Source organism: Saimiri boliviensis, chromosome 4 (assembly GCF_048565385.1).
Source record: "Saimiri boliviensis isolate mSaiBol1 chromosome 4, mSaiBol1.pri, whole genome shotgun sequence".
NCBI classification, from domain to species: Eukaryota; Metazoa; Chordata; class Mammalia; order Primates; family Cebidae; genus Saimiri; species Saimiri boliviensis.
In genome coordinates this window covers 129,285,654-129,307,409 of record NC_133452.1, presented here as the reverse complement: position 1 = coordinate 129,307,409, position 21,756 = coordinate 129,285,654, and the positions used below count along the sequence as shown (strand labels likewise).

The following is a 21,756-nucleotide window of genomic DNA, read 5'->3' as shown; positions in this document are numbered from 1 at the left end:
ATATCTGTGAGTTGAAGGGACCTTAAAAATTACTTAGTTCGGCTTATTTATTTTATGGCTAAAGAAACTGAGGCACGTGTAGGTTAAGTTACCTTTCAGGATCACACAGCTAGTGAGTGGGAAGCTTGGACTGCAGTTCATTTCTCCTGACCTTAGGTCTGTCCTTCCTTGTCACATCTGTACTAGTTTAGTTCTTACGATGACAGCCAGTAAAAAAGCAGCTATTTAAATCTGCTATTTAAAACTATATTTTTCTTAAGTTTAAGAAAATCTTAGCTAGTTTTTAAATTATAAAATGATACGGACTTTCTAGTGAAAACTCAGGCATAGCAGATAAGTTGCATCTTTTGAATTATAAGTAAAAATCTTAACCTCTGTTAATTGTTCCTCAGAACCAGTTCCAGTGATGATAAATATTCCAGTTAATACCCTGATCTTTTGGGTCTAGATTTGGTTTTAAGTTTGGAATTAACCTATATTAAATATCAAACTGTTATGTAGACTTTTTTAAAAAAGGAACTTAGATAAAAATGAAAGATTCTAATATAGAGACAGACCATCACTAAAGCCTTAAGTCTCCCCTCACTGAGAAAAGTGATACTTATATGTTCTATTGTCTGTATTAGCAGATCTGTATTTAATAACCTTCAGCATTTTAGATGCAATAAGATCCTTTGCCTTTAGTTGGGTTTTTCTTCCTTCTGTAAATATGGTAACCATAGAAATATTAAAACTAAACTTTCTTTGTAAATTTTAAATAATGATTTTATTTTGAAGCGTTGTTATTCTGTAGAGTTTAAGGGACATATAAAAATGTCCTTTTGTGTAGAACATAGTAAAACATAAAATGATTTCAAGTGATTGGCAACTTAAATAGAACTAAAAGAAAAATGTTAAGAAAGTAGCGATTGTCTGTCAGCGGATGAATTCTAAGTAATCTGTAGCCTTCCCGTGGGTATTATAAACTAGAGGAAGAAAAATAATTATGCAGTAGCTGTCCCGTGTTTTATTATAATCTCGTGGGCTGATGAAACTTTCTCTTTATTTTCTGCTAATCAATAAAATATTTTTACTCTTAGGCACTTCTGGCTGCAGCAATAATTCATCATTTTCTTTCATAGAGTATTCAGTAGTCTCAACATTTTTTTTTTTGCCTTTATTCTTAGAGCTTGCATATCTTTCTACTTCAGTTATTTCTAGATCACCATAAAAAGATAAGTATTTATCATGCCCTGTAGATTTGTTATGTATATGAAGTCTTCGTTTTTCCTTACAACTCTCTTATTTATAGGAAGACAAGGCAAACATACCATGTATAATGTCATTTTTAGGAGGTTATTTCAATTAGCACATAGAATAAATCATTATATTTATGCTTGGTGCATACTGTACTTGAACTTTTCTTTTTTAATTTACAGATTTCTTTTCGTTTTAGGTTGCCAAAAAGCTTTCCTGAATTAGAGAATTTAACATGTCTTTCTGTAAATGACGTCTCACTGCAGTCTCTACCTGAAAATATTGGCAAGTAAGTTTTTGTGAAGTTTGGGTGGATCAGAGTAAAAGGAGGGGGTTTATATCATCAGCTCTAATCTCCTTCCCTTTTAAAGCTCCTATTTGTCTACTCAGAAAGCCATTTACTCATACTTCAGTATGACCTTCAGGAAAGATTATGGCCAGCCACCTATCTTTTTTGCATCTAATTGTCCCTAAATTTTATTGGTTAAAAAGGTGCTGCTACTCATTACTAGTAAAAAGCCTAAATTGTTTGGAAGTGCTCTTTAAACTGATTGATGGCAAAGCAGTAATTTAAGCCAAGTACTATGTGTCATGTAGGTGGCCAGTAAATACTGTTAGAAACAACCACTCAGTAATTTTAAACCATGCTGGAGAGCCAACAAATAACTCCACTAAAATCGTAAACTCTGTGCCTCTAAAGGACAGCTATGTCTGATAGACAGTATTTGTGAACTGTAGATCCAAGAATAGGGAATGAGAATGGTGTATTTGGAAAGTGGGAGTGGAATTGGGAGAGGAATGGAATGACTGGGCACATTCCATGTTGCCGCTTAGAGGTTGTAGAGGACCTAGCCATGGCAAGTAGAATCCACTGAAGACAGTGTCTGCTGGTGAATAAATCTCCTGTTAGACATTCCCACAGACGAACTGGTTGAATTATCTTTGCAGACCTTTTTTACTTCTCCAGGACATACCGTAGGTTAAATCAGGTTGATGCAGTAGCTCAGGCTTAACCACTTAAAATAGAAGTCTGACTGGTCTACCCGAACCCGGTAGACGAGTGTTCCCTAGCATCGTAAATGATTTTCCTTGTTTGTACCTGTCCTGCATAAGTTCTAAGACAAAACAGGAACTTGCTCTTTGAGAACCACAGTAAGCAGTTGAGCACAGTCTATCTGATGTGTCTGTTCTGCAAAAGTTCTCTTTCCAGAGGTGTATGAGAGTATTTGCAGAGAGCTTTTCCCCTCTCCTTTCCATCCACTTAAGGCAGAAGACAACTAGCTGACACCTGTTCAGCCTGCAAGTTGGTGTTTTTCTGAAGTGCACACTGATGTTTTATCTTTATGCCATTAGACTTACTAATTAAAAACTGTCCTTAAACTCTCAGGAAGGGAAGAAGACAAGAAGCCCTCAATACACTCTAGGTTTATGGTATCAGTTGCAGAGAAAACAGTGGTGTGAATTTTGTGCATGTACACTTCACTTTTGCTGCATCAAGTGTCAGATATTTATAATTTAACAATTCTTGTGCTGGGCACAGTGGCTCACACCTGTAATCCCAGCATTTTGGGAGGCTGGGGTGGGAGGATTCCTTGAGCCCAGGAGTTCAAGACCAGCCTGAGCAACATGGCAGAAACTCATCTCTACAAAAGCAAACAAAATTAGCTGGGTCTGGTGGCCCAAGCCTGCAGTCCTAGTTACTTGGAAGCCTGAGGAGGAAGGCTCACTTGTGCCCAGAAGGTTGAGACTGCAGTGTGCCATGATTGTGCCATTGAATTCCAGCCTGGGTGACAGAGCAAGACCCATCTCCCTTTCCCCCTCCCCCATGCCAAAATTCTTAAATATAGTAGCCATTTAAACACCCAAACTGACACTGTCCTCCTCTTGCTCCTCAGGGTCTCTGGAGTTTGATTTCCTTGTTACCCTCCCTTCCATTCATTCTTAGTCTACAGCTGCCAGATGGTCCTCCTTTCTAGCCTCTGATTCCTGCCCCTCTCCTTTTTCCCCCCATTTTGTGTCATTTTGAAAAGCCTTAATGCTTTGAGATAAAATATGTTACTAAACCAGAGTGTACCTCTCACCCTCTACTGTACTATTTTAAAGGAAATTATTATTTGAGAATAAATTTTTTCAATGTTCATTATTACATATTTTCTGTTAACATCTGTACCCGTTTTTGTGGATGTTCAAGATTTGTTCTGTTTTGTTTTATTTGGGTTATAGACTTAATCAGCTTCCGTTACTATTATAACATTGTAGATACTGATTGTTTAGTGAATAAAATGCCACTTTGAGCTTGACATTAACTGATTCTTATTAGGTCAGTTTGTGAAAAGAAATGAAAAAGAAAGACTTTTCTATTCTTAGCTGTTAATAGTTTTGTTACCATAGCAAGAAACTATGGTTTCTTCCTATTGGATTTACGATTCATGCATGCTCAAGTACAGGCCTTTTCTCATATAGCAGAAAGAAACAATCAAAGAACAATTCTTCCTTTGAGAAGATTGGGCACCCCTGGTGTCCAAGACCATGTGGAAAAGCACTTGAAACAGCTGAAACAGTGAATTGTTGAGGAAATCTCATATATGCATAAGTGTACTGCATTTTAAGCAAATTATTATTTGAAACTTGCAAGCTTTCCACATGGGAAGGCTTCATTCTTTTCTCAAAGGATTCCAAATAGTTTCTTTAGAGCATTTAACACATTTAGTTAACCAATATTTAGTAACCAGCACTTCTCAGAGATAGAGTTGTTTTGTTAAGAAGATGTATCTATTTAATATTCCAAAAAATTTGAAATGACATAGAATGGCCGTTTAAATGCTTGATTCTTATTGTTATCTTTGTGGAGTCTGAGGTGGAATCTTTGGTAAATTACCTCTGCTTATGTGGTCAAATGGGTAAACCACATTAGCATCGGCCTTTCAAGCATCAGTGAAGACAGAACTTTGATTTTCCTCCTGGCACCTAGCACAGTACTTGGCATCGATTGGGAAAGCTTTGGCTATCTCAAGGACTTGGGCCCCCTCAGGATCGGCAGGGGTGCTCAGACTAGGACAGGGCAAAAGCCTTTATATAGATGGAGTGAGCAGACTTGCAGTGCCTTAAGCCTGGGAGCACCTGTACACATCTCTCCCATCATGTGTTTTGTTTGCCTATGGTCAGTTAATTTGAAGAAGTTTTTAGGAGTTGATGGCAGAGCTGGAACTGGACTATGGCTCTCCAGGTCCCAGTCCTGTGTGTTTTTTTTTAATACTCAACCTTGCCATTGGCATAGGGCAGTTGGTTACTAGGGCCCTTATGAGCTCAGTAACTTTCTTTTAGTACTCCTGGAAATAACTAACAGTTCATTAAGTAGGTCCAGTCATCTCAGTAAGTGATTATGTCCTAACAACCTAGTAGCTGTTTGAAAAAAATTATACATGTAAGTTGAAAGAATACATATTTTTATTTCATTCTTAAATATTCCCAATTATTTACACTAAGTCCTCACATAACATCATCCATAGGTTCTTGAAAACTGTGACATTAAGTGAAACAAAGTATTATGAAGCCAAGTTTACCATAGGCTAATTGATATAAACAAGAGTTAAGTTAGTATGGCAATTTCTGATCACGAAAACATCATCAAACTTCTGAGTAAAATCCCCAAACACTTCTAATAGTAAACACTGACATAAATATGAGCTATACATACATTTAAGAAAGATTAATAAAAACAGATAAGGTAATTATTTACCTAAATTTTGGAGAACCAGTGAGAGATGGCAGTTATAATGGTGGTGGGTTAAATCAAGGAATAAATGTTTACAAAGCAAAAATTTTAAGGAGCACTTCCTATAGTGCATTTCAAAGACAATCATGAATAGGGTAGGCTCACTGATTGCTTTTGTACTGCGTCATTTATTTGTGCATTTGTATGATTTTCATATACTTTGTTAATTTTTTATTTTACAATAATTTGTGTTCTTTTATTCATTTTCTACCCCACTTATTCCAGTTCAGGTGAATGTTAAAATTTTTTACCTGTCTTGTCTCTTTCCAAACTGGCTGGGGTGTTTCATTTAATGATTGAAATTTTACATCTTTCATCATGCCTTTTCCAACGATTGACAGGTGAAATAAATCCCAGACTTGGAGGTTCCCTGACCTACCTCACACTCCTGACACAATAAGTACTCTAGTCCTTTGTCTTTACACAGAAGTGTAGTTATTCATTGTGTAATTGTATGTTATAACTGGTGTATGTACTTGGATCACCTTGTACTCTGATACTGTAGGGACCTTGGCTGTCCAGCTCTCTTTGTGTCTGTACCTACCCTGGCATTGTTCTCACATACTAAACAAATACACATGACAAGGTACAGAGTATTGCCTCTTTCATTCCACTTGCTTCCAACATAGGCCATCAAGTTCAGGTTCTGGAAGCTTTATGCTAGGACCACTTTAGTTTGCTCCTGCATCGTCACTTTTTTGGCCTAATGTGGTTGTACTCAATTTCTAGAAAAAGTTTTTTTAAAGAAGCAACTATTTTCAAAAACAGCTTATGTTGCTCTAAAACCATCTAACAAAAAGTAATTATAGTCTACTAATATTGCTTAATATATCTGATAGAAGGAGGCATTAGGGAGACAATAAATTATTTTTAGGGAAACAAATCCTTTACCAAAAGAGCTGGTAAGATTTTTCCTTTTTAGTAACATTTATAACATTTATTTTCCTGCCTTTGTTGCCAGTAAGCTTAGAGCTAATTCTGATGGCCAGTGAGAGCAGCTGTGTTCCTTTCTGTGCGATGAAGGGAGAGGTGATGCTGACAGTCTCAGTCGGGTAGGGACTCTTTGAGGCACATACACTGTCTCATGACACCCTTCCTCCTGAGGCTAGCTTTACCCATCCTGAGCTTTATTAGCTTCCTCTGTGAAATGGAGATAAGTGATCAGCCCAGGAGTGCTTTGCTTGTGGGTGGTAGAGCTGGCATTTGAACTTAGTTTCTTCCTTGAAGATGCTGCATTTTCTTGACTGTGTGCTTCTTATAATGAACACATTAGTGTCTCCCCATTTTCATGACCCGTCATTGTTTCATGAACCTTTTTGCATATTTGCAATTTTTAAAACCCTATTTAAATCTCCTTTAGAAAAAGTTGGTGTATAATTAAGTGAATGACTTTCTCTATCACTGCAGCTGTCGGTTGGCATTGAAGAGCATGCAGTGGGGTCTTACTGAGTTGAGGTCCAAGTCTTGGACAGGCTTTCAGAAAACTATCTGAAATAAAACAAATATGATATTTTAGACATGCCCTTAAAAACAGTGCCTAGTGAACAATGGCTTCTTACTTTACTATCACTATAAAGATTTGGAAGATTCAACTGGTAGGGTCAGGAAGGATAATTTTGTTTTAAGGAGTTTTGAAATGTTGGTATAATGTGTGAATGAATTTGTCTTTCAAAAGAACATTTTAATACTGAAAATATTTTTCTTGGGATCAGTTGTTTCAGGTTCTATTCAAGGAAGCCACACACTTTGCCTTTTACTTTTTAAAAGTGAGTTACTCTTCAGATGACATGATCTTATATAGAAAGAATCCTAAGGAACCTGTAAAAATTATTAGAGCTAATCAATTAGTTCAGGAAGATAGTGGGATACAAGATTACAAAACAAAAATCAGTTATATTTTTATATATCAGCATTAAACCATTCTATTTACAAAACACCAAAAAGAATAAAATACTTAGGATAAATTTAACAGAAGAAATATAGGACACGTACATGCAAAGTGCAAACAAAAAAAATCACTGAAAGATTTAAAGAAGACTAAGTGGTAAGATAATGTGTGTTCATGGGTTGAAACTTAATATAGTTAATATAGCAATACTCTACAGGTCAATCTACAGACTCATCTTGAACCCCATCTAAATCTTTACATACATGTTTAATTGATTTTGACAGAGGCATCAAAACAATTCAGTGGGGAAAGAATAGTCTTTGTTTAACAAATGCTGTTGGGACAACTGACTATGAACATACAAAAGAATGAAGTTATACCCTTACCTCACGCCAGACAAAACTAAACCATAGTTAATCAGAGATCTAAATATAAGAGCTAAAACTATAAAAGTCTTAGAAGAAAACGGGTAAATCTTTGTGACATTGGATTAGGCAGTAGTTTTTTGGCTATGACACCAAAGTCTGTGTAATGAAAGAAAAAATAAATTGGACTGCATCAAAATTTAAAACTTGTGTGCATCAAAGAACACTATCAAGAAAGTGAAAAGACAACCCGCAGAATGGGAGTATTTGCAAATCATATATCTAATCAGAGTCTAGTTACCAGAATATATTTAGAACTCTTACAACTCCATAGTAAAAGAATAACCCAGTTAAAAATGGGCAAAGGATTCAAACAGGCATTTTTTCAGAGAAGATATACAGAAAACCAATAAGTATCTGAAAAGATGTTTAACAGCATTTGTCATCAGGAAATTGCAAGTCAAAACCACAGTAAGATACTACTTTATACCCTCTAGGATGATTATAATTAAAAAGGTAAATGCTAACAAGTGTTGTTGAGGATGTAGAGAAATTGAAGACCTCATATGTTGTAGATGGGAATGTAAAATGTTTTAGCCCCTTTGTAAAACAGTTTGGGGAGGTTCTCCCTGAAATTAAACATAGTTGCCATGTGACCCAGCAATTCCCTTCCTAGCTATGTATACTCAAAAGAATTGAAAATCTAGCAGGGTTATTACTGGCATTATATAGCAGGGTTGTTATTGGCATTATTCATAATAGCAAAAAGGTAGAAAAAACCCAAAATTTTCACCAGTGGGTCAGTGGATAAACAAAATGTGGCATACATATACAATGAAATACTATTCCTGGATGAACTTTGAAAACATGTTAAGTAAAAGAAGCCAGACACAAACAATCACATATTGTATGACTCACTTTTTTACGAAGTTCCTAGTATAGTCAAATCCATAGAGACAGAATTAAATTATTGGTTGTTGGGGATTGTGAGGTGGAGGAAGATGATAAAGAATGACTTCTAATGAGAATGAACTTTCTTTTTGGTATAATGAAAATTTTCTGGATTAGAGAGTGGTGATGTTTATGTACCTTCTGAGTAAATATATTAAAGGCCACCAAATTGTACACTTTCAAAGGTGAATTTCGTAGTTTGTGAATTACATCTCAGGGAAAAGAATGGACCTTAGGCAACTTTGAAGTTGGGTGCTGCTGAAGGATGATGTTATACCTGGGAAATGGACCTAGTTTATTCTTACAGGATATACTCTGTAATGTAACCTTATAAGTAGTGTGCCAAGATCATTTTGTTTAATTACTTGCACCTGGTGATCAGGCAGGTACACATAGACAGAGTCTCCAAAATGCTCAAGTGATATAGAGTGAGAGTGGAGGTTGAGAGGACACGGAAACTCCAGTGGCAACTGATGGAAAATTTTGAAGATCTGGGAAGCCAATGATTGTATCTGGGAGCATGCTGCTTTGTCTTTACTTGGTATACCCTTCCATGGGATCCCACATCCTTTACCATTAAAGAAACAAATACCCTGAAGTATGTTAGCCTAAATATCTCCACTCCCTGTTTAACTGAATTGTCTTCTCCAAAAATAGCATTCTTAGAGGAGAAGTAATATGGGTAATGAAATAGTCCAGTACACAAAACAGTTATTCAGTCACTATATGGTCATTATCAATAAACATTTAATTATTACAAGTCACTGATAGAACAGGTGAGTAGGCCCTAGGTTCTCTGTAAGATTGAACTAGAGCATATGGGTCTCATTTTTTGTCTTCTGCTGACCTTGGGAATGGTGACCTTAATTTGAGTGAGTTTGAACTAAGTGAGCCACGTGGCCCCCACTCACAAGGCCTAGTGCTGAGCAGCTTACCTATATTATGTTAGAGGTGCATCTGCCTAAGAGAGTAAATCTTCTTTTTGAAAACTATTACCGTATTTAATGTTCTTTTTTTGAGGCCTGGGAATTACTGTAAAATACTTGTTATTTAAAAAACAAACATAAAGATTTTTTAAAAAGTTTTCTAGAGCAAAGCCTCCATAAGAAAATTTGTAACCAGAGGTTTCCTGAATAATAATTTGATGTTGAAAGAGTCTAAGTAGTATGAATGTATCAGCAACTCCTCATTCCCCCATTAATGGTTTTTCCCAATCAAATAATGTTGCCATAAGTAGTTGTTGTTTTATATATTAATGGTTTTACAGTAAACTACCACTTGTTTGTTTGGTTTACCTTAATTTATTTTAGTCTTTATTTTCTTAATGATATTGGCCACTAAAATGGAAAAACAGTGAACTCAACAAGTGAGTTAAAAAGGGTTTTGAAAACAGTGGAGAACAGATGTAAATTCCTAAAAGTAACCATCCAATCCCTGAAATAGAATCCTAAAAATACAGTTGGCCTACATTCTGACTTACAAAAGAGTGCAACTTTTGTCCCTGTTATTATGAATAGTGTAAAACATTGAGCATTAGTGTGCTGAGTAGAAATACTTCATGCACTCTTTTCCTGCTTGATAGGTGTATCCCCCTGCCTCCAACTTGCTTTAGTGGTAAAAATGGTAGGAGTTGACAGAGAGGATAGAAAGTCATGTTTTTTTTTTTTTTTTTTTTGGTAAGAGGAGGAAGAAGAGATCATTCCATAGTCTTATGTAGAAATTAATTTGTCAGAAATTAAAACTGAAGGATGAAATGTGTTAATAGGGTTCTAGTTAAAAAAAGTAAGGTATCTGTAGACAGTAAGATACTGTGTAATTGTTTACAAAATAGTGGTATGTACAAATACTAAATGAAACAAAAAAATCTGGTAAGTGAGGAAAGCGAAGTGGCAGATATATATAGAATGCTACCTTTCTTGTTGAGAGAGAGAGAGAGAGAGACAGACTATATACATTCTCACCTGAGGAAAGCCTTACATAAGTCCATATGAAATTTTTAAATTTTTAAGGTGATTTCCTGTGATAATGGTTTGGTGGTAGGAAGCTGGATTGATGGGGGAAAAAGGCAGAAGGAGCTCTTTACTGAATATATTGTTGTAAATATATATAAATTGGCTGGGTTTGTGGCTCATTCCTGTAATCCCAGCACTATGGGAGGCCTAGGCAGGTGGATCACCTGAGGTCAAGAGTTCGAGAACAGCCAGGCCAATGTGGTGAAACCCCATCTCTACTAAGAATACAAAAAGTACCCGTCTGTGGTGGCGCATGTCTGTAGTCCTAGCTACTTCGAAGGCAGAGGGCAGGAGAATAGCTTGAACCTGGAAGGTGGAGGTTGCAGTGAGCCAGGATCATGCCACTGCACTTCAGCCTGGGTGACAGAGTGAGATTCTGTCTTTAAAAAAAAAAAAATATATATATATATATATATATATATATATATATATATATATATACACACACACACACACACACACGCACGCACACACACACACACACATACACAGATGTGTACATAAATATGTTATTACCTATTTGCAAAATTGACTTACAAGCTCGAGTGAGAGTCAGCACAACATGGTGGTTAAGAATGCAGATTCCCTAGTGAACCCTGGCTTTTCTACTTGACAATTTTGTGAGACCTTATTCAAGCTTCCTCTCCATGCCTTAGTTTCTCATCCCATAAGTTAATGCTCATAAAGAAGTTACAACAAAATCTGTCATATAGTAGGTTGCCAATATTATTATTAGTAGAACTATTAAAGTGTCTAATTTTTAAATCACATTTGTAAAAATATTAGAAATGCCTGATTCTTTCTTGTATCTCTGTAATACCATGTTTAGCTGAAGTAATGAATAAAGGCCTGTGGAGTTTGGGTCTTCTTGTCTGTCTTGACCTCGTGATTAAAAGCTTGGGCTCTTCACTACACAGGATTAAGTTCAGATCCCTCTCCCTAAGCTGCTCAGGAGCATGTTTCTTAGACTGATCTGTTTTAGGTCAACTCTGTCACTACAGTGGTCTGGAGAACCATGTTCTAGAGTGGACTGGTTGGATTCTGCATTTTGGCATAGGACTGTCTAAGGCAAGCTACTAATGTGATGAACCAAACCCGTAGTTTCATTCTAGGATCACTTAATGATGCTTGGAACTGAGACTGACTTGTCCAGATGATGCTGTGAGATTTGGGCTCTTATAGGAGGTAGGAGTCTGTAGTCAAAGACTTTGCTTTCTATTTCTTCCAGTCCAGTTACGGATAATGTTTGTTAAGTTAAAAACAGGCCAATGCCAGATATAGGGCCTGTCCTTCAAAGAGTTTTTTAGTAGTGGAGATGACTTCGTGATTAATAGCATCTGCAGCAATCTTTCTGAAGACCCTGACTCAAGGCACACACATTTGTAAGGGACCCAGCTGCACTCAGGGACAAAGGCTGTCTTAAGGAAATAAGGCAAGAAATTGTTAACCTGAAGGGAAGATGTAGTATGCTCTAATTACCATAATAGATATGATTATATTTATTTTGGGGAAAATTGAGATTCAGCAGTAAACGCCTCAGCCAAGCAAGCCTAGCTGGTTAGTGAGGGAAGGCGGGATTCAAGCCTGTGCCTCAGACCCCTCAGATCCCATGTGCTCTTTTTAGAGTGGCTTTCACCAGTGGTTTTATAGAGTCTGATTATAATAGCCAAGTTTCTTTATTTTAAATAATTTTAAATAATTGGGGAAGTATTACCTCAGAATATGAGGATTCATTTTACGTACAGTTTGAGCACTTCAAATCCAAAAATCTGAAATCTCAAATGCACCCAAATCTGAAACTTCATGAGTGCCAAGCATTTGCTCAAAGAAAATGCTTGTTGGAGCATTTTGGATTACAGATTAAGTATATTGCAAATACTCTAAAATCCGAAATTTGAAACGCTAACAGTTCTAAGCATTTCAGATAAGGGATACTTAGCCTATACTTTAAGTTAATTTTTACTTTTGAAAAATTATAAAATTGTATCTTTTTCTGTTGATGTAAAACCCATACATCCACATTTACTTTACAACCAAGTGGTAGAAACTAAGAAGTTTTATAGCCAGAACCTTTTTACTTAACAGGATATTCTATCTGGGTGTTAGCGTGATGGGGGTGGGAACTATGCCACAAATCTGGGGCATTTCAGCAGTATTTTTGCTCAAGTATTGTTTACTTAGAGTAACTGTGGCCTATCCCATTTGCTCTCAAGACAAAAATTAAAGATAATTTTTAAATGTGTACCATATTCTTAAAATCAAACAGCAAAAATTTCAGTGTCTCTTAGTGCGTTTAAGAAGGTAAGACTTACGTATGTACCTAAAACTGAGAGGTATTTTAAAATTTTAAATGAGAGAGTTCTGAAGAAAGGAGACACCTGGAGATGCCTCAGTTAGTGAGGGTGAGGGCAGGAGCTTTGGCATTTGGCCAGAGTCGAATTGCGGTTTTGTCTGTTTTTAACAAATAGGCCTCACACAAAACCTCATGGTCCTAATCGTGTCATGGTAGCATTATCAACTTGGTGGGTCGTTACTGACCAGATAACATGGCTCACAGAAGGCACCCTCACAGCTCCTCCTGCCTTAGCAGGTGTGTTTCTCCCCCGATGCCGTGGTCTATGTTTCAGGCAGGAGATGCTGAGACCATGGCTGTGGACACTTGGCACAACACTCAGCATGAGGCTGAGTGAAACTGCTTTGCAAGATGCTTTCGACGATGCCCAGTGAGTCAAGTTTGTGGTGCAAAGAAGGACACTTTCCTTCTTTCCTTAGTGGGTGTCCTTGGTTTGTTAAAATGGTGTGAAGGCCGTGGATACTGAATAGTTAAAATGACAATCCTAACATTGATTTTTAAAACTGAAATGTGAAAACAGCCGAGGGATTATTGTCTTCTTGATAAAACTGGTTAGATGTTACATGGAAATTTAAAACTGAAAACAAAGCCCTTTGTTTTTAAATTTTCACTTTTCAAGCAAAATTATGATTTACAATTATTTTCAGATTGCTTTTGGAAGGAGGTACTGGGTGGTGTACATCTCATCCTCCTCCCTCCCTTTGTTGCTTCTTCTACGTAAATACTTGGTCAAAAAAAAGTAGAACCGGAGAACTGCGACTCTGTACCAAGTTATATTTGATTTGAAGAACATTGGTATTAAACTCATGGTTACTTACTGGCAGGGAGTTTGATTTTTAAAAAAAGATTGAAAGTTTTGTTCTTGCTTTAAGTAGGAAAACTACTAGTCAGTTTTGTAACATTGGAAAAGGAGATGTAGGATCTGTACATTTCATAGTACAGTTAAAATATGTTTTCTGGCAAACAGGTTTTAAGCATGTATATACACTGTTTGTTTAAGTTTACATTTCTGGATGTTATGAAACCGGTTTTGTTAGTACACATGATTCTGGCTTTTTTGCTGGAAGGAGGGAGAATGGAGGATTAAGGCAGATTAGAGTGTTGGGATAATGTCTGACTCCATGTGTTCTGTGCACTCAGCAATGAAATTCCTCCAAATCTGGACGTTACTATGGTGATGTTAGCAAAATGTGACTTTTTGGTTGGTGTAGTTTAGTCAGTGCTTGTGGGGCAGTAGACTGAGTCACTTATTTTCTGAATCAGTATGTTTTGCCAGTGCCGACACAACTTGATGAGGGTTTCTGGTGATGCAGAATTGCCACTGCCCGTCAAGATTTGACCCATCTGTCAAACATCTGTCCCATTCCACTGTGCTGCTAAGAGACTGGATTACACTCGAGAGGCTGGAGAATCTGATGAAGAGAGCCTCATTCTAGAGTTTAATAAGACTAAAAGCACATTATTATAGCTACCATTTATTAAATCAGTCTGTGTTCCAGGCACTGTGCGAGATGCATTATGACATGATCCTGAATGCATTTACGTGGAAGCTACTTCCTTAGTGCAGCTGCCGCCTGCCCCATGAATTTACAATCTTAAGTAGATCAACTTGGACTCTCTGGACTGAGATGCCCCCTATTTCAAAGCACGGATGGTCTCTCACTGATATTGGGAAGAAGAGCTCTGAGCTCTCCAAGATTAAAGGTGCTACTGTTTTTATGGTAACAGTGCATCTTTGTCATTCGAAAGTCTAGGAGCACACATTCGGCTTCTGTCTCAGTCCTGGGGGTGGTTGTGTTTTATTGGCTGATGAGTTATTTCCGCATATCACATTTGAATGAAGGTGCCTTGTAGTCATGACACACTATTCTTCTGTTAATTATTTTATTAATATCTTAAGATTACAATTTGAGAGGTAGAGCTGATACTGTTTTCAGTGGGTGTAGGGGGTGGTGGTGATAGGTATTTTTACCCTGAGAAGTGGCCTAATAGGTTTTATTAAGTGACGCAACTTGTCTAGTGTGTGCATATGGGTAGGGGGTGTAGGAAGAATCTCAGGAATTTGTCTTATACTCTTTTTTTTCCTTCTGTTCATTTCTAGTCTTTATAACCTGACTTCACTGGAACTGAGAGAGAATCTTCTTACATATCTTCCTGAGTGAGTCTCTGGGGAAAAGGAGAGGAGATTTTGTACAGAAGGAATTTATGTATTTTAAAAAATAGGACTACAGTATTATGTCAGAAATGGTTCGTTTATTGGGAAGTTGGAGGATGCCAGCCAGCCTTTTCTTAACAGTCCTTTCTGTGCAACATTTTCTACCATAAAAATAAAAATGAATCTTACTTTTGAAGCTAGTCAGGGTGAGGAATATACTCTATTGCTCACTGTTTCTAAATATTCTCCAAGTGTTCTTTATTTTTTTAAATAGCTCTCTTACCCAGCTGCGGAGGCTAGAAGAACTTGATTTAGGAAACAATGAAATACATAGTTTGGTAAGTCCGTATTAGAGATTTGAATTTAATGTTGTTTTTATTTGTGATCACGCAGTATTTGGGGGAGTCCTATAGGGATCCTTATGAAGCCAGCATTTCCACAGATGTAGCTTGGGAATAATAGGCAATGAGCGTCATTTCACACAAGTTAGGAATTATGACTCATGGGTGGGGGAGGTCAGGACTAGAGATGATGGACATAGGTGGAAACAAGTGGCATTCTTGGGGAAAGTTTGGGCACTTTGAGGAAGGGGACTTGATGTTAGAGCAGTACCAATGAACATCTGCTAAGGTACCCAGTTGTTAATGGATGAATTCAGATTCTTTCTTTCTTCAGGAAAGACTGAAATTTGAATCTTTGTTACCATAACTTTTTTTTTTTGTTTTAGCCAGAATCAATCGGAGCCCTCTTATGTCTAAAAGATCTCTGGTTGGATGGAAATCAACTGTCAGAATTACCTCAGGTAAGTGGTAATTTCACAGCATCTCCCCAAAACATAAAACAGCAATGATAAGCTTTGTGTATTTCCTGCTGCCACATAAGGTTTGCTATAAAAGGATCTTGAAAACCAAAAACATTGATTGCAAAAGCACATTTGGTTAAGCATTCATCATTCTCCATTGCCATATCAAAACTGAAAACCTCCACCCACCATTTTTAAATATAGTAAATATTTCCTTTAGTTTGCGAAATCTGTGTTTTTATTTTGTCCTTGCTACCCATATAGCTTACTTCAAGCCCAGCAGATTAGTAAATTGCCAGGACCCATGTTTCTGATGATATACCTTTTTGCCACTCTGTGATGTCCCAAGTGCTTTGGGGTAATTTGACCATGTTTTGCCCCATAATAGTTCATGTAAAAACAATGTTAAATGGCCGGGCACGGTGGCTCAAGCCTGTAATCCCAGCACTTTGGGAGGCCGAGGCGGGTGGATCACGAGGTCAGGAGATCGAGACCATCCTGGTCAACATGGTGAAACCCCGTCTCTACTAAAAATACAAAAAAATTAGCTGGGCATGGTGGCGCGTGCCTGTAATCCCAGCTACTCAGGAGGCTGAGGCAGGAAAATTGCCTGAACCCAGGAGGTGGAGGTTGCGGTGAGCCGAGATCGTGCCATTGCACTCCAGCCTGGGTAACGAGCAAAACTCCGTCTAAATAAATAAATAAATAAATAAAACAAACAAACAAAAAAAAAATGTTAAATGCTTTTATTTCATATTTTTCCAAATGTTGCTATGGTTTAGCTGGCATGTTATAGGGTTTAGGCTTTTCCTACTGTTCCCAAGTGGGAGAACCGTGTCCAAATAAAGTGGAGTCTTGTATAGACTTAGATTTTTCTAGGAAATATGTGGGAAATCCTGACTGAGAGAATGCTATTTACTTTAGAAGTCAAAGGATGTAAGAAAAATACCATGACATTATAAGGAAAGTAATAAAACATCAAGTGTGGGACATAAAGGGGAAAGAGTTATGTATGTTCAGATGTGTGTAAATGACTTTGTGCAAAGTGTGATATTCTAAACACAAATTAAAATTCTAATGATTTTGCTATAAATGGTTATTTAAAAATCTTGTTTGCTCCTATAGTATAAACTTGTGTTAAATCAGCACTAAACACATCAAAAACTCAAATAATTAGAATGATTTTTCTTATGTTCAATGATGATGGAAAGAGAAAGATACAAAGGCATTGTTAAAAGGAATTAATAAAGAGTGGAACAGCTTCAGTGATCTGGCCTGAAATTAGTAGAACTGTAGTCTAGTTTCCTTTAGACAGGAAATACAGGGACAGGATCATAAGGCAGTATCAGGTAGGTGATAAGCTGAGAGAAAGAGATCAGACCAAATTAAATATAGATGGAGGAATTTGTACTTACGTAGACATCAGGGAGCCACAAGATGTTTTTTTGAATAAAAGGTGGTCCGATTATAGGACTAGAGCTAGCTGTGTTTCAGGAAGGAAATGAGGAAGCACAATTTATGGAACGGTCTCAGGTAGGGGGAGTCAAGACTAGAGCCCAAGAGGAAGAGCTGACAGTCAAGGTTAGGGAGTAACGAGAGCAAGGTTTATTACTGGGAAGTGGAATGGAAAAGTAGGGGCAGCAATAAGAGAGAAAGCTTGCACTTCGGAACTGGAAGGAAAGGTAAGTCTTGAATAGAATGTCAGAGGTACTTTACCTTATCCTGGTAGACTGTTTTCACTAAAGGCAGTGTATTTCCTTCAGTGTGAAAGATATGGATAGATCTGTATGCTCCAGTTTTGCTGGGGAGCAATTGCACTGATTTTTGTGTTAACAAGTGCTACCTGTCATGGAAGAAAATACAAATCAGGTAGATTCTTACCTGAGGAAATCCCAGGGTCACCCTGCAGTGTAAGCTGCTTACTAGTTCCAAACTTGAAAAGCTGGATTCTGGCCTCCTTTTTCTTTTCCAATTGTGTGACCTTGCAGCCGTTTGTTCTCCTGTATCTTCACCTATTAGGTGGGAATGATTCCTGACCTGCCTGAAAGATATAGGGCTTTGCGTCCCTCCCCGCTCCGTGTCTGTGATTCGTACAATTTCCCACTTTCGTTGGGAGGGGATCTAGGAATTTGGCCCTGCTTTCACATTTGGATTCATGCTAAAGATAACATCCTTAGGACTGCCTTGGGATTTGATTGTGAAAAATCACTGGAACGAATGCCTCTGCACTGTGGCAGGTTTAAGCGTGCGTTTATTTTTCCATGTCGTTGTTATAGGAAATCGGAAATCTGAAGAACCTGCTGTGCTTAGATGTCTCTGAAAACAGGTTGGAAAGACTTCCTGAAGAAATCAGTGGCCTGACTTCATTAACGGATTTAGTCATTTCCCAGAACTTATTAGAAACTATTCCGGATGGCATTGGTAAGCATTGGAAATACCTAACTGCTAAAGATGCTGCCTGCTCTCGTCTTGAGCATTTGGAGCACACTTTGATCCTTTGGTCACCATTTTCAGATGCTGGGGATGTGGCTCCTTAAAGCCTCCTTGCTGTTTGTTTTTAAAGAAAGAAAGCAAAGAGTATTTATTACAACAGAAGTTTCTCTATATGCAGATGTGTCTCTCATCCTGGGTTGGTATCTATTACTGCTGTGATTACTTTTAATCATCGATTCATTTCTATTTCATCTGTGTCTTCTCTCAATGATTTCATGAGGGATTACCCCAAATAATAAACTGTGTTTAAGGCATATGAGCAGTCACTAAGAAATTTCTAATTTGGTATTTTAAATAGTTTATGAGAAAATAACTTTGACTTATTGCATGACCCCGGGAAGGTGCTGCTGAGGGAAGAGTGGTGTAATTGAATTGAGGCATTTTTAGTTCGTTGATAATTCTTTAATCACCCTGTGCTATTTTCTAAAAAAAAAAAAAAAATTAATCCAGACATTTTCTTTACTATGAAGGAACTTAGTCCAATGTGAGAAAATAAACGCAGAGAAGGTATAAACAGATATGGACTTGGGAGCTCCGTCGGAGCAAAGCCACTTAGAAGTTGTAAGCGACTCTATTTAACCATGGAGTTATCATAGGATTGTTGTCTTTAACTTTTATTCAAAACATCAAAGGAAGTTTTTGAAAGATGTTTAGTAGCAGAAGAAGTTGTATGGCAGAGGACCACTTCCTCCATGGTATGTGGTTGAGATGAAAATTTCAGTAGAAATTCAGACATTGCATTTTGGTTAAAACCAGCTGGAAAATCAATGGGGATTTTGACTCTATGCAGAGATGTTCACTGAGAATCATTTTTGGCATCTGAAAAGGGTTGTAGAGACTGGGTGTGTTTTGTTGCTTGGAATGGGCAACAGCAAGCATGAGATGGCTGACTTCAAAAGTTTGAAGGACTGTCTGCCAGAGAAAGAGATATATTACAGATTTCTGTTTAAATGGGCAAAATGAAAAGATTGTGAAGCTCAATTTCATTTAAGAAAGAGCTTTATAAAGCAAAAATGGCTGGGCATGGCTCATATCTGTAATCTTAGCACTTTGGGGGACCAGGAGTTCAAGACTAGCTTGGGCATCATAGTGAGACTTCGTATCTACAAAAAATTAAAATATTAGCCAAGTGGGGTGGCACACGCCTATAGTCCTAGCTACTCAGAAGCCCAGGGAGTAGGGGAAGGATTGCTTGAGTCCAGGAGTTTGAGGCTGCAGTGAGCCATGGTTGTATCATTGTACTCCAGCCTGGGCAATAGGGAGAGGCCCTGTCTCTACAAAAAAAAAGCAAATATATGGTACAAATTAGTTTGGGTTGCATAGTGAAGAAATGAGTACCCTGCCACTAGAAGTATTCAAGGAGAGGCTAGAAGACTATTTTCCAGGACACTTCTCTGTTGGGGTAGGATGTTTCAGTGCTTGGTTGTGCTATTCAGTATACCCCGCAGAAAATGCTAGTGGGTCTCCTGACAGTGAAGGTAGGTGGGAAACCCTCCAACAACAGTGTTAGGCTATTGATTATGCTAAATAAAGAACTTAAGAATTGGTTAGTTCTCCTATCTTGCTCTGTGGCTACACACAAGGCAAGATAGAACTTTCAGTATTTTTCTTTCCTGCTTTATGTCTATGTTAGGAAAGAGGCTGTTTTCTTTTTTCTTTTTTTTTGAGACAGAGTCTCACTCTGTTGCCCAGGCTAGAGAGCAGTGGCGCGATCTTGGCTCACCACAACTTCTGTCTCCCAGGTTCAATCGCTTCTCCTGCCTCAGCCTCCCAAGTAGTTGGGACTACAGGCATGTGCTACCATACTCTGCTAATTTTTTGTATTTTTGGTAGAGACGAGGTTTCACTACATTGGCCAGGCTGGTCTCGAATTCCTGACCTTGTGATTCACCCGCCTCAGCCTCACTAAGTGCTGAGATTACAGGCATGAGGCACCCCACCCAGCCAAGAGACTCTTTTCTGATGTAGTGGAGAAAGTGTCAGCGTGTTAGCCACTGAGTAGGGAATGAGGGCACCTGCTCTGTAGGCTTAATCCATGACTTCTCTGAATGACTTTGCTAGTGAAGACTCTAAGGAGGCTGCAGGAAGACTTCTTCTTTCCCGTGGACAGTGGGTATCACCAAGACGTCAAGTCTTCCAGCCCTGAGTGAAATAGACTTTATCCTTAATATGGCTTTCCAGAGGTTACCGCTTTATTCCGCACCTATAGAAATACCTCACTGTAGGGATCTTCACTGAGTCATTTTCATTCATAGGTGATTTAATAAACTATTTATTTTTTTGTTTATGGTAAAGATAATTCTTGGAGTAAAATGAAAGTCTCCTCTGTGCATGAAACACCTCCATGCAGAGAAAGCTGTTTTTCTGTAAATTTCTTGGCTTTGATGCAGTATTTTTATGCTTTTTTAAATACTTTGTTTCTAATTGCTGAATGTTTTTAATGTTCTAAACAAATTATTTTAACTCCCAACCTTTAGTGATCTAAATGAAAATGATAGAGTTTCATGATGTGAAAAGCTGGATGAAGAAAAAATAAGTAACTGTTTAAAATGAAAAGAACAGCAGATAGGAAATTCCAAGCAGTGATTAGGAAAACAATTGTTACTAATGAATTTAATAATAATAATAATGCTTTTACAGGAAAACTAAAGAAACTGTCAATCTTGAAGGTGGATCAGAATAGACTCACACAGTTGCCTGAAGCAGTTGGGGATTGTGAAAGTCTCACTGAGTTAGTTCTTACAGAAAATCAGCTCCTGGTGAGTGTGGTTTGCACATATATCATAAAGACTTACTAGAGCAGATTCTACTTACTTGTGATTTGAGTGGACTAAATGGAAATTTCCTCACATTATATCCCAAAAGGGTCTCACAAAGCAAATATATGACCTAAAGATCAGTTTTTAACCTGCTTAAGCAAAGAAAGTGGTGCTTAGTTTTCCCTCCTGAGGGAAAACTGTGTCCCAGTTGTGGTGCTTCGAATATAGGAGCTGAACAAATGCCTCACAGACATCTCCAGTGAGGAGTGGGGATAAGCTGCTCTCGCTGGATGTGTTGATGCCCCAGCTCTGGTGCCCAGAGACCACTACCAGGAATATTTGTCAGGATTCCTCTGGCCTCTCCCTGCGTTCTTTGAAGAAATGGGAAGAGCAAGAGAGAAGAGTAAAGAGATGGAGGCTGGCCTGGAAAAGCCTTGGCAGGATGGGGGCTGGGAAACACTCTTGATCGGGGAGCTAGAGGATGGCATCTGATGGGCTCTGGTTAAGGCTGCTTCTTATAAGAACTTGGGGGTGAAGGGGGCTGTAGGGGTCCTCCACTTGGACCAGGCTTCCACCAGACAAGGACAGGGGCAATGCATGTACCCCCTGGCAAAGGGTGGGTGGGCAGGGTGGCAGCAGTCCTCAGTTGTCTTTCCCTGTCCTGCTGCCCCGTCTGCTTTTGTCTGTCCTTCAACTGTCACTTCTTCTCCTTCCCCCCTCTTTCACTTGTCATAGAGCCACCCTCTTTTCTTCAGTTTATTCTCCTACTTTTCTCTCATCTTTTCTCCATCTTCATTTGGTCACTTTGTTTTTTTAACCCTCTTTTTTCTTTTTCTTTTCCTTTTCACTTTTCTCCTTTCTCTATAAATAGAGTAAGTAATGCTCTTTTAGGTGGAAAGAGCAGAAAGGACAGCAGGGTAGAATGGAGCGCACAGACGAGGGTGGGCAGCCCAGCAGCCCCCAGGCA

At 38.1% G+C, this 21,756-nt stretch overlaps 1 protein-coding gene across 1 annotated transcript in view; it reads left to right on the top strand.

The window, feature by feature from the left end:
- LRRC1 (leucine rich repeat containing 1) overlaps positions 1–21,756 on the top strand; it is a 130,810-nt gene that overhangs the window by 88,696 nt on the left and 20,358 nt on the right. Inside the window, exons 4-9 of the mRNA XM_039467806.2 lie at positions 1,436–1,525; positions 14,682–14,738; positions 15,010–15,073; positions 15,463–15,537; positions 17,814–17,958; positions 20,671–20,789. Coding sequence (XP_039323740.1) covers positions 1,436–1,525; positions 14,682–14,738; positions 15,010–15,073; positions 15,463–15,537; positions 17,814–17,958; positions 20,671–20,789 — 550 coding nt within the window. The remainder of the gene's footprint in view (positions 1–1,435; positions 1,526–14,681; positions 14,739–15,009; positions 15,074–15,462; positions 15,538–17,813; positions 17,959–20,670; positions 20,790–21,756) is intronic.